General features: G+C 24.7%; 1 protein-coding gene across 1 annotated transcript; it reads left to right on the top strand.

Annotated features, from left to right (window-relative positions):
• Nucleotides 1–6,970: 6,970 nt before the first annotated feature.
• On the top strand, nucleotides 6,971–12,545 carry LOC110631578 ((+)-pulegone reductase). Its single transcript, XM_021779447.2, has 6 exons — nucleotides 6,971–7,300; nucleotides 9,339–9,522; nucleotides 9,630–9,796; nucleotides 11,040–11,122; nucleotides 11,229–11,355; nucleotides 12,274–12,545. Exons 1-6 carry the CDS (start codon nucleotides 7,058–7,060, stop codon nucleotides 12,526–12,528), a joined length of 1,059 nt encoding a protein of 352 aa, XP_021635139.2. The 5' UTR covers nucleotides 6,971–7,057; the 3' UTR covers nucleotides 12,529–12,545.
• Nucleotides 12,546–13,234: the final 689 nt, after the last annotated feature.

Raw genomic sequence — 13,234 nt, 5'->3', positions numbered from 1 at the left:
TGAGATATTGTATATTATTTGTTGTTGAGATTTATTCAGATTAAAAATTTTGGGAATATTCAATTTTAAGTTGTGATATCATCAAAATTTCTGTAGAATTTTTAAGTTTTTAAATGATTTAATCTTTAAAAAAATAATATAAAAATAAAATTCTAGAATTTTAAGTTGGTTTTCTCTTTTGTTCCATTGCTCTCTTGGACACGTCTATCTTTAATTAATTTTCATAACATATGAGAGATTAAAAAAAATAAAAGATATTGTAATGGAGATTTTATTAAAAAATAAAAAATTTTAAAAAATACTTTTTAAAAATTAAATTGAGTTTAAACTTTTGGTAAAATCAAAAACACAATTAATTAGCAGTATCATAATTCTTTTTGCAAACTGCCTAGTTTGGCTTGGTTATATATATATATATATAAAATAGTAAGATATTTTCGTAATGCTGTCATGTGTGGTACTTTTTTTGAAAAATTTATCGCATATCATCATTCATAAATAACTTTCTCTTATACTAATTATTATTTTATTCTTTTTTATTTCTCTTTTAATTATCATTATTATTTATATTATTACTTTATTTTTGTGATTTTAATTATTATTTTCTTTAAAATATAATTTTTAAAAATTAAGGCTTTTTGTGATTAATGTAATATTTAAAAATTATTTATATTATTTTTTTTAATTTACTTATTTAAAAATATTATTTGTCAGATGACATCATCTATAATAATAATAATAATAATAACAACAACGATCAGAAAACAACCCGCAGAAAGCTCATATATGTAGTAAGTTCAGAAATTACCACTTATAGTGCGAGAGAATAAGTTGACACTGGGCATGGGGAAAACTGGTGGAGTATATACTCACAAGACAAAAGAGGTAGCACTAAGCCAAGGAACGCCACTACTGATGGGAGAAACCATTGGTATCGTCAATGGTACTTGTAGAGCTGCTGGTACCTAGGCAGGTAGCTGGGTACCAACCGATACTTGTGAACCAAAAGAAGGGTCCGATGCCATATTTGTAAATATAAGGGATATAATGAGCATTCCTAAGCAACAAATGTCAATTAAGAAATGCAAACATACAAGTTCAAATACAATACTTATGGAGGCAATTCGTAGGTATCGACTATAGGTACCAAATGCAGGTACCAACCTACACATCACAGGTACTGATTGCAAGTACCAACCAACACATTTGTAGGTACTGACCAACATTCTATAGGTACCAAATAATATACGGTAGATACCAATCAACATTTTATGGGTACCTGCGAATTCTCAATTCCATTCCAGAAGCAATCAATATGATCCATTCATAGTCTCAACCATTGCATAGTAAATTAACATCAAGAAGTGATGGAGAGTGCCAAATTTACCTAAAATCAAGTGAAGCAAAAATCCAAGAAGGTAAAAAAGAGAGCTGCGTAAGGAAGGAGACGGAGTTTCATAAGCCTAGTCAGCATAGGAGCAATGTCATCAATGATAGGTGAGTCGATGAGAGACAAGTCGACAAGAAATTTATTGAATGGCGTTGGAGTGAGTAGAATCGGCCGATGAAATCCAATGAGCAATGTTGGTGAGAGTATGTTGGCAAGAGGTGTGAAGGTAGGTGCAATGGTAAGGAAGAAGAAAGAAAAGAATAGAGAGAAGAGAGAAAGAAGAAGAGAAGAGAGAAGAAGCAAGAATGGTGATAATTAAGTGATAATTAAGTTAATAGGATTTGATTGGTGAGATAAGTATGCAGTAATTAAGAGATTTGCAGTGATTAGAGCTCCATTGGAAATTAAACTCTTATTAGATAGAGTTAGCTTGAATTTCAAATTCTTATAGGTGATAATTGATTTTTTCTTGAATTTTGAACAGCATAGGGTGAGCTTAAATCCAATCTTATCCACCTAGAATGGCTTAATCAACCAATCCAGGTGCAGGGGACAATTGTTTACATAAAAAATAATTATCTTATTTATTAATTATTTTTAGATTTAAGAATTAATTAAATTAATTTTTTTTATGAAATTAATTTAATTAATTTTATTTATTTATTTAATTAATTTGTGGCATAAGATAGTTAATAATTGAATTAATAGTAGTTACTGGATAGTTACCTGAGATAAAGAAGTTTACTGTAGTTTGTAGTGATTCCAAGCAGTTCCAAGGAGTGGGTAGGTGACTATAGAACATGACAAAGTGTGTTCTAGAGTCTAGGAATTTTTCAAATACTTATAGGCAGAGCTATAAAATTCAGATACACTGTAACGTGAAAAGGCCCCAACACCCAACAACATTAAACAACAATAATTCAACCAGACTTTAGCAGTCTTTTATCTTTATTTTATCAGTTATTTATTTTTTCAAAACTCTTGTATTTAATTTCAAGCCTTGTACTCTCTTTTCAATTAATCTAAATGTTCTTTCGATTTTCAATTTACTTGCCCTTTTAATTTTGGAGTAAGATTGATGGAACTATTTTCAGTGTAGTCAGTTCCCACAATTGTTTAATCCATAAGTTTGAGCGCAATCTCTATACTCAATATCTGGTACATCCAGGCATGTTTTAAATTGTTAGCCAACTAAATTGCTTTTTAAGAAAACATAAATAAGAGATTTTAAATTTATGAATGTTAAATTATAAATTCAATATTTAAATGTACAATATCTATTGAAGCTGGATTTTAAATTCAAATATAAAATTTAGGGTTTTGGATTTAAATATTGAGAAAATTACAATATTAAATTTAAAATCTTAACGCAAGTTTTGGATCAATCTCTCTATTGAAATCTGTCATTTTAGCAGTTGCTAAGTAAGAAACTAATGGAAGAATAAAAGAAGAGGAATTCAATAGGTAACAAAGAAAATACTTGACTACAACATTTAATAAGTGTTCTTATGAGCTTATGACGATTTTGAAAAAAAAATCTTTTAGGGCTTAGTTTTAATATATATATATATATATAACATATTCATGAGCAGAAAAATTCTAGGTTTTCAAATTCAAACACTCATAGCAAGATGTTAAATTGTGTCTCTATTTTGTAAATACAAAAAATTAAATAAATGTTCAGTTAAATAGTTGAGAATCAACTTTAATTTTAGACTTTCATATTTTAAAAATAATGATTTAAAATTACAATTGTATCGCTCAAATTTGAAAATTTTAATTGTAAACTTTTAATTTTGTAATTAATAATTGATGAACATCAATATATTTGATTATTGATCACCAACAATTAAATGGGCGATCCAAATAGGTCATAAGTAACTTGATTTTCATGATATGAATCGCAAGGCTGCATGTAGAATGGCTTGAATTATGGAATTCAAAGTTTTGGAAATCAAAATATAAAATACAGAATTTTTGGAACACAATTGATTTGATTTAACCATCTAAAAGCCAATCACCCTTGGAGATAATTTGTTCAAGAATTAATAGAAAATCTACGACGACTGGTTCTTGATCACGAAGCTAGTGATTAAAGAGAGACCATGTTTTGAATCTTGTTAATTTGGACTACCTACTTGCATCCATAACGTGACACATTGCGAGTCCCACGCTTGAAAACTATAAAATATTAAAAGAGAACACAAGTAAAGAGAGTCAAGTTTAATTAAGATTTCTCTAAATATTGCTGAAGCTATTTTAGTTGATATTGGTGGTGTTTAGTTTCTTAATATTCAAGGGTGGAATGGGACTATAGCACCCCAAATTTTTTTAAAATTAAATATTAATCCATTAAAATTTTAAATATTTTTTTAAAAAAATTACTGTTTGCCCTCAAAATTTTTAAAATTAAAATTTTAGTTATTTTTTTAAATATTATTGTTCCTCTAATATTTTCATATATTTTTCAGCCTTTGCACTTTTATGTAATTTGTTTTCATAATTTTTATATTATTTAATTTTAATCTCTTAATATTTTATATTTTTATTTTACTCTATATTTTTGTCAAAATTTAATTTAATTTCTTTTTAATATTTATTTTTGACCAACTAAACATAAATTTCTAATTTCGCGCTTGAATACATTGCTATTATTTCTTTCTATTATGCATTTTTCATCCACATTATGCAACAAAAGTTCAAAGGGACTTTGATTTCCAAGATGCAGCTTGTAGAATGGTTTTGCCATGCACTTTTAAATTAAGACCATGGACCTTGAAGTTCAACTGCAGAATTCCAAGTTATGGAAGTTTCTAAAAATCTTTTGGAACCCAATAGATTGACCACCTACCTACCTAATATAATCACACTATATTTTTTTAAATTATTTTTAAATTTTATAATTAAAGAGTGAACTCGAATTTTTGAGAAAATTATTATATTATTTGTTGTTGAGATTTATTCAGGTTAAAAATTTTGGGAATATTCAATTTTAAGTTGTGATATCATCAAAATTTCTGTAGGATTTTTAATTTTTTAAATGATTTAATATTTAACAAATAAAAAAATAATTTAAAAATAAATTTCTAGAATTTTAAGCTTGTTTTTTTTTCTTTTGTTCCTTTGCTCTCTTGGACACGTCTATCTTTAATTAATTTTCATAACATATGAGAGATTTAAAATATATATATATATATTGTAATGTAGATTTTATTAAAAAATAAAAATTTTTAAAAATATTTTTTAAAAAATAAATTGAGTTTAAAATTTTGACAAAATCAAAAACACATTTAATTAAGAAGGTTATTATATAAAATTTTAAAAATAAAAAATTAATAATTGAATTGCTAAAAAAAACCTTGTTAGAAGACATTACCATAATTCTTTTTTGCAAACTGCCTAATTTGGCTTGGTCTAATATATATATATAACATGCAGGTATTTCTATCAAGCTATCATGTGACACTATTCTTGAAATATTTACCACATATCATTTTTCATAAATAATTTTTTTATTTAATTCTTTTTTATTTCTCTTTTTGTTATCATCATTTATAATTCTACTTTATTTTTATGATTTTAATAATTATTGTCTTTAAAATCTAATTTTTAAAAATTAAGGCTTTTTGTAATTAAATACAATGTTAAATAATTATTTATATTTTTTTAATTCATTTATGTAAAAATATTATTTATCACATGTCACTCTCTATTATAATAATAATAATAATAATAATAATAATAATAATAATAATAATAATAATAATAATAATAATAATAATAGTAGGTATAAGTAATTGACGACCATTAATTTGTGATCTCACATTCTTAAAATTAATACATATTAATTATCTCCACATGTCTCAATATGAAAATCTATAATAATTGGATTTGGCAATTTGCTTCTCTATATTTCTAAAAATAGCAAGTGCATGATTATTATTAATGTTTTGTTTTATATTAAATTTTTTAGTTATATTTTATATGCTTTTCAATATCCATACTTAAATGTATTTTAAAATTAATTTATGCATATTAGTTAAATTTTTCTCTGAATAATTTTAAAAAATAAACTTTAAATTTTTGTATTGAGTGAAAGTAACAATAATAAATGGTGCTAATAAATTATAAAATTAAATAATATCTAAGAAATTTATTTTCTCGAATTATTTTTTTTTATAGATTTAATTTTTATTCTTTGTATAATAATTAATAATTTATTTTATATATTTATTTTTAATTATTCTATTATTTAAATATATATATATGTTTATTAACATATTTAATAAATATTGTTCTATTTTTAATTAATTACTCCATATTTTATTTTTATAATTTTTTTATAAATTATATTAGTATGCTCTAAATATATAAAGAAGAAAAAAGTTATATAAACAATGATTATGTGAAATGTAAAAAGATAATAAAATATAATTATTTTTAATTTATTTAGAAGAATGATTAAATTTTAAATTAATTTCAAATTAATTATGATATATAATTAATAATCTTATGCAAACAAGAAACCAATTTTTTCCTATTAATACACGTAAAAAAATAATTACAAATTAATTAAGATATATTTATATAATCACACTTGCATACAAAAACAATTAAAGAAAATACTTTATAAGGTAAAATTTAATTTATTAATTAAGGAAGGAAATGAAATTTACTAAGAATAATTGAGGAATTTTCTATTAAAATTGATGGAAATTAATTTAACAATTAAAAAGAAAAGAAAATCAGCTAAGAGTTAATTGAGGAATTTCCTATTAAGATAGGTGAACATTAATAATTAAGAAAAGGAAAATCCAAAATTAATTAAAAATAGTTGAGCAATTTCCTATAGATGTTAAGTGGAGATTTTTCCATTAATTATTGTGTAAAAGATTTCTATAAAGTACTTAAAAAAATAAATATCACTTTAGATAAATTTATAAGATAAAATATAAAATTTCATAATGTTTAAATTATTTTTTAAATAAAATAATCATTATATTTTAAATAAAGTAATCATAAAAATTATAATTAATTTATATTAAAAAATTAAATAAAGCATTTTAATTAATTATATCATAAATTAATTAAAAAATTATTACCAAAGCAGGTGAAAATTTGTTGAATTAAATTAAAAAAAAGAAAAATTTAAATAAAATTTAATTTAATAATAATAATAATAAATTTTCATTATTTAGATAATAATTAAAATTTTATAAAAATAGATTAATCCAAACGTAACGTGCGCGTTCTACTAATGACTAAATAATAGAGAAATTCTTATTCACTGTAAATTTAAAATAAAATATAAGATTCATATATTTAATAAATGAACTCTATTATATATTTTTTATATTTTAAATGTAGATAAGTAAGTCTAATAAACAAAATTTTAAAAAAATATTACTGTATCAGGTCCTCTATAAAAGAAAAAAAAAATTTCTTTTTGCAAACTAAAGAGAGAGAGGGATGTGCGATGAACAATGGACTTGTTCAAAAACCAAACCCTCTTTATAAGTTAAGAAAAACTTATATATAAAGCGAAGCTAATATATAAACCCAGTAGTTCTTCTGCAAGGCATTATAGAGAGAGACAAACCAAAAACAAAACACATCTCCCTTTCTTTCACAAAGCGAAAGGCATTTACGAGCGAGAGAGATCAGAGAATGGGTAGAGAAACTAGCACCGTGGAGAGCAAGGAATGGTACATGGCAGCCTATGCACCTCAAGGTGTTCCAACCTCTGATCATCTAAAACTGCGCACTTTAACTTTATCATTAGGCGATGATCATATCCCAGATGGCCATCTCGCCGTTGAGATCCTCTGGATCTCTGTCGATCCTTATCTGCGAGTCAAAATGACTGGCCGTAAAGATGGTTTGGATATGCCCCCTTTCCAGCTCGATCAGGTTCTTTTATCTGTCATACTCTGCAAACTCCACCTCTTATCATACATATGCTTGCTTAGTTTACAACATAAAACGTGTATCTATTTCCTTTTTCTTTGGTCATTATAATATTTTGTATTTATTTTAATATTTTATATAATTAATAAATTCAAGATCTCATAATCTTAAAAATAATTTGAATATTATGAATAAAAATTAATTAAATTAATTTTTTTTAATAATTGATTAAAAATCTAATTGATTTATTTAGTGCTTTTAGAGGTGGCAAACCACATTTTATATTTTTTTAAGTAAATCAAATTAAATTATTATATTAAAAATTTTGAGTTAAATTCAACTCAAATTATAAACTGCATATATATAGTTTTTATTAAACTATTAATTTTTATTAATTTAATTTTTAAATAATATTTAAATTAATTAGATCAATACAACAGGGTTAGTTTAAGTTATTTTAAATTTTTGCTAATTAAAATAAATAAAAATTTACTATCTTTAGTGACAGTGGTCAATAATTCGTTGCCAAACATAAAACTTATGTTTCATGAAACACCATTTGATCCTTTTATTATTATTATTATTATTATTATTATTATTATTATTATTATTATTATTATTATTATTATTATTATTATTTCCAAATATTAAAAATCCCTAATTTATCACTTGTTTCCAAAAATAAAAATATTTTTAAAAAATTATTAAAAATTAAAAATAGTTTCATAGTTGTATCTTGTTTATTTTTTTGAATTTTTTTTAAAAAATTGTAATTATGAAATTTTTTTAATTAACTCAAGGAGTTGAATTAATCAAAATTAATTCAGTTTTCTATTGACTTTAAGGTAGTATTTGGTGTAAATAAATTCCACAAAATTATTTGAAATTTATTTGTAAATATAAAATTTTAGTGTTTGGTTCAAATGAAAATTCATTTGAAATTTTTGATAATCAATTTCATAAAATTTATTATAACTAAATCAAATTCTATCAAAATTGATAGGATTTGTAAATGAATTTCAAACTTAAAATTATATATATTTTAAATGATAAAATTATCATCTTATATATTATTTTATTTTATTTTATTTATTTCAAATGCAAAATTCATTTCATTTGAAATGAATTTCATATTTAATATAAAATATATCAAATAAAGAAATTCATTTGTAAATAAATTTTAATTCATTTGTAAATAAATTTTATCATGAAATTCATTTACAAATGAAGTGAATTTTTCCATAAATTTGAACCAAATAAGATATAAAACACTACTAAAAATTAAAAGCCTTGCTAAATTAAAATAATAATTGATATCTTATATCATAAAACAAAAATTCTATCAACAATTACTTGATTAAAAATACTAATGCAGACCTGGTGTCTAATAGAGTTAAATGGGAAAAAAGAATTTATTTTGCTAATTCCAATAAATTTGAGAATGTTATTGTTATTAAGAGTGTGCATTATTCAGTTATAATCAAATAACTGAATCGAGCTGATAAAATTATCTTATTTTAGTATAAGTGAGTTCGGTTGAGTTTTTTTTTTTTTTGTTAATAACTCTAAAAATTTTCAGTTTTCGGTTCAGTTAGCTTTTATTTGGTAATCGAAATAATCGAATTTATATTAGTTAATATATTAATTATATTTTTATGAATAATATATTATTTATAATTATTATTTTTATAAGTTTATTAATCACATTTAATTTATAATTATTCTTTTATTAATATTAAATCATGTATATTATTTTTATAAGTACAAAAATAAAATATATTTTTATTAATTAATTAATAATATAAAATATATTATATTTTTTCAGTTAATTCAGTTATAATTGATAACCAACCAAATATTTTCAGGTTCGGTTTGATTCGATTTTTTCTCAATTTCAATCCAATTCGATTAATATAAATAGAGTTGGTTAAAATTTTGGTTGGCTCAAAAATCGGTATTGTTAATCGAAGGCTCACCCCTAATTGTTATTTAATGTGATTAAGAAATGAAAAGTGTAACATGAAGATGAAACTATATGCAGGTGATTAGTTCAGTTGGCATTGGAAGGGTGATTAGCTCAAAAGATAAAAATTATAAGGAGGGTGAGATTGTGCTTAGCTTTGAGTTCCCAGTTGGTGAATTCTGTATCATACCATCAAAGATGATAATGAGAAAAATTGAACCAGTAGAAGGGATAACTCCCCCACACTACCTTAGTTGCATTGGTAAGAAACTAGTAATCTTAGTAATTTTCACTTCTCTGCAAGTAACTAATGCTCTAATCATTCAGATTTAATTGATTAATTAGGAACACATGGTGGCATTTATACAGGGATAGCTGGGTTTGCAGCCTGGGTGGGGATAGAGGTGATAGGAGAGCCAAAGGCAGGGTCTAATGTGTTCATCTCAGCTGCAGCTGGTGGCGTTGGAATGGTTGCTGGACAATTGGCAAAGCTTAAGGGTTGCAGAGTCATTGGTAGTGCTGGATCTGATGATAAGGTAATTTTAGAACTTTTGAATTCTTCATATATTTGTTTTTGCCTTAGCCTTGTGATAGCTGCATTCAATATATTGAATCTCTCCCTCCCTTTTATATATATATATATATATATATATTTAAATCCCTATATTTAGCTATTAACACTATTGGCACTGAGTGGAATAGTATATTGGGCTAGTATCTTATCATAATTTCTTCAACTAATGACGCTTGGACTGCTATGATATAAGGAATTAGGGTTGTATCTCTGCTAAATACTTAAACTTTTGGTATGGTGATAAATGCTTCATTTTATAATTGATATCAAAGTCGAGGTTATGGACTCAAAGACGTTTGGGCTTTAAATTTAAATGACCCACAAAAACACATGCCATATTTGATATGACGTAATTAAAGTTGTAATGTAATCGTAATTATATTGCATATTGGATTACCTTATTTAGTAACACAAAATAATTTGACGTAATGGAATGAAAATTACGTAATGTAATTAATTATACTTAAAATAACGTAATAGTCATTATATATAAAAATAAATATAATCATTATTACTTATTTTGATTTTTTTATTTATTATCAATACTATCACCATCACCATCACCACTATTTAGCTACTATTACTATTGCTTCTACTTTGTCAACACCATCATCACAACCACTTTCGCTATCGCCATCACTTGATCACCATTATCATCACTTAGTTATTATCACCTCTACTACTACTATCTCACCTTGCCACCAACACCACTATCTAACTGCCGTTGTTGCCACCACAATCACCACTACTACTTAGCTACTACTATGACTCGAGTATTAATCACTACAAAAATTATCACTTATTCTTAATATTATAAATAAATTAAATACTAAACTAAAAAATTATCATTATATTACACCACTCATCTAACTACCGTTGTTGCCACCACAACCACCACTACTACTTAGTCATCACTATCACTTAATTAACGATTACTGCAACAATTATTATTTATTATTAATATTATAAATAAATTAAATATTAAAATAAAAATTATCATTATATTACACTATTTATATTTTATTTTACAACTAAATTACATTACATTACAATATAAATTGTATTACATAATTTATTCACTGTATTAAATTACGCTTTAGCAAACGTAACCGTGTAATTCAATTGAATGTTAATCTGATAACGTACTTTCAGCTGAATTATGGTTTTCCCTTTGTTTTTTATTGCCTAATTTGTTAATCTTACAGATAAAGCTTTTAAAGGAGGAATTTGGATATGATGATGCTTTCAACTACAACAAAGAAACAGATTTTGATGCAGCTTTGAGCAAGTAATAATAATATATTAAAATTTCCTAATAGATAATTAATCCTCTTTTTAATTAGAATATGTATGAAGATTTTTGTGAAAAATAATGCAAGGATTATTTGTAATAGGTACTTCCCAGAAGGGATTGATTTATACTTGGATAACGTCGGTGGTAGCATGCTAGAGGCAGTCCTCAACCATGTCAATAATCATGCAAGAATCCCACTCTGCGGAATGATTTCTCAGTATAATAAGGTTAATCACTGAAAATTTTTGTTTGCACTTGAATGAGCGTGTCTATATATATATATATAATAGCAAAATGCATCTTTTGGTTTTATGTGACTTTTCATGCAAAATTTAGGGACCAAAAATTGCATTCAACCTATATCTAATCAACAGAAAGTAAATAAATTATAATTTTAAGTAAATCCTATTATGATTTTATGTGAAGTGACATTTATAAATTAGCTAGATGTATACATTTGGATGTAGGTAAGTATTTTTTGTGAATTATATCAAGAATCCTTTATATGCACTTAAATGTATAACTAACTTAGGTTCCGTTTATTTTACTGAAAATAACTTATATGTAAAGAGTGCTTTCAATAGAAAATATTTTTTTAAAAAAAATATTTTTTATAAAAATATTTTTGATTTTAATTATATATCCAATCAATTCATGATTGCCATGTAAACTGATAAAGTAGATAGTTATTATGATTTATAATTTGACAAAAAGAAATAATATGATTTACAATCAGATATAAAGAATATTCATGCCAAAGCAGTTGTGAATTTGCCGGGTGTATGACTGAATTGCCAGTGCTTACAAAAATTTCCTGACTTGAATCGGTTGCTAGAAGTATATCAGTGCCAAATTGAGTCCCTAAGCATGGGAAATAGTACACATTGTTAACCTTGCATCAAACACTCCATTAATAGATAAAAAGTATTTTTTGAAAAATAAAAATATTATTTGTTTTTAAATTAAAAATTAATTTTTTAAAAAACAAAAACCCTTTTTATAAGAAATTTACTTTTTATTATAAAAATATCATTAACAAGTTTTATTATTTAATTTGTTTGACTATAACCAGTAAATTCTGATTTTTTTAAAATTAAACATTGCTGAAAATTTAGCAATTTTTTTTATTATTTTTTAAAATGCAGGATTGCACTAAGAGAGATGGCATAAGAAACCTGTTTAACATGATTGGTAAAGAGGTGAGGATGGAAGGGTTTATGATAGGTTCACATTTGATGAATCATTTCCCAGATTTTGTTAATGAGATGGAAGGTTACTTAAGCCAAGGCAAAATGCATTTCAAACACAAGATCTTCAATGGGATTGATAGGTTTTTGGAGGGCTTTGCCTCCATGTTCTCTAGCTCTAACATTGGAAAAGTTATCATTCAACTCAAGTAGTTGTAGATTGAAATGAATTTGTGTGTACTTCAAGTTATTCTATAGCCGTTCTCATAATCCAAAGAACTTCTTTCTATGGTTAAATAACTTTGCTTAAATTAAAATAATAGATATAATTATGAAAACTTTGAAATGTTTGACTGTTTTTAATATTATTAGTGATATTTAATTAGTTATTTGTTTAATTATCTGTCATTACAAGTGAATTATCGACATATAATAATCTCAGAAATATATATATAATATCTTGTGATTTTGCATTTTAACACATGAGATACTGTGACTTAATTTTTGTCAATTTGTTATAAGAATGGCAATGGAACGGGTGAGAGTGGGGATCGCCCCTTCCATCCCCGCTGCACAGGAATTTGAAGTCAGGGTGGGACGAGTTTTTTCGCAGGAATTTTCTTTTTATTTTTTTATTTTTTATTTTAATTTATTAGTATATATTCTAAATTTATTTATTAGAAATACATAAAAATAAATTATTTTTTAATAAAAAATAATAATATATTACTGTGCAGGGCGGGTTACAGGGTTTCAGGATGGGGGAAAGGATCTTCCCATCCCTTCCCCATACAAATCGAGATCGAGGTGGGGTCAGGGAAAATTAATTGGATTTGGGACGGGTTGGGTTTGGGAACTTTTGCCATCTCTAATTTGATACATTGTGTTTTCTTCCTTTAGCAAATATGGTACAAATCAT

This window comes from Hevea brasiliensis, chromosome 7, assembly GCF_030052815.1.
Source record: "Hevea brasiliensis isolate MT/VB/25A 57/8 chromosome 7, ASM3005281v1, whole genome shotgun sequence".
NCBI lineage: Eukaryota > Viridiplantae > Streptophyta > Magnoliopsida > Malpighiales > Euphorbiaceae > Hevea > Hevea brasiliensis.
The sequence above is the reverse complement of the archived record's forward strand: the minus strand, read 5'-3'. Positions and strand labels throughout refer to the sequence as shown.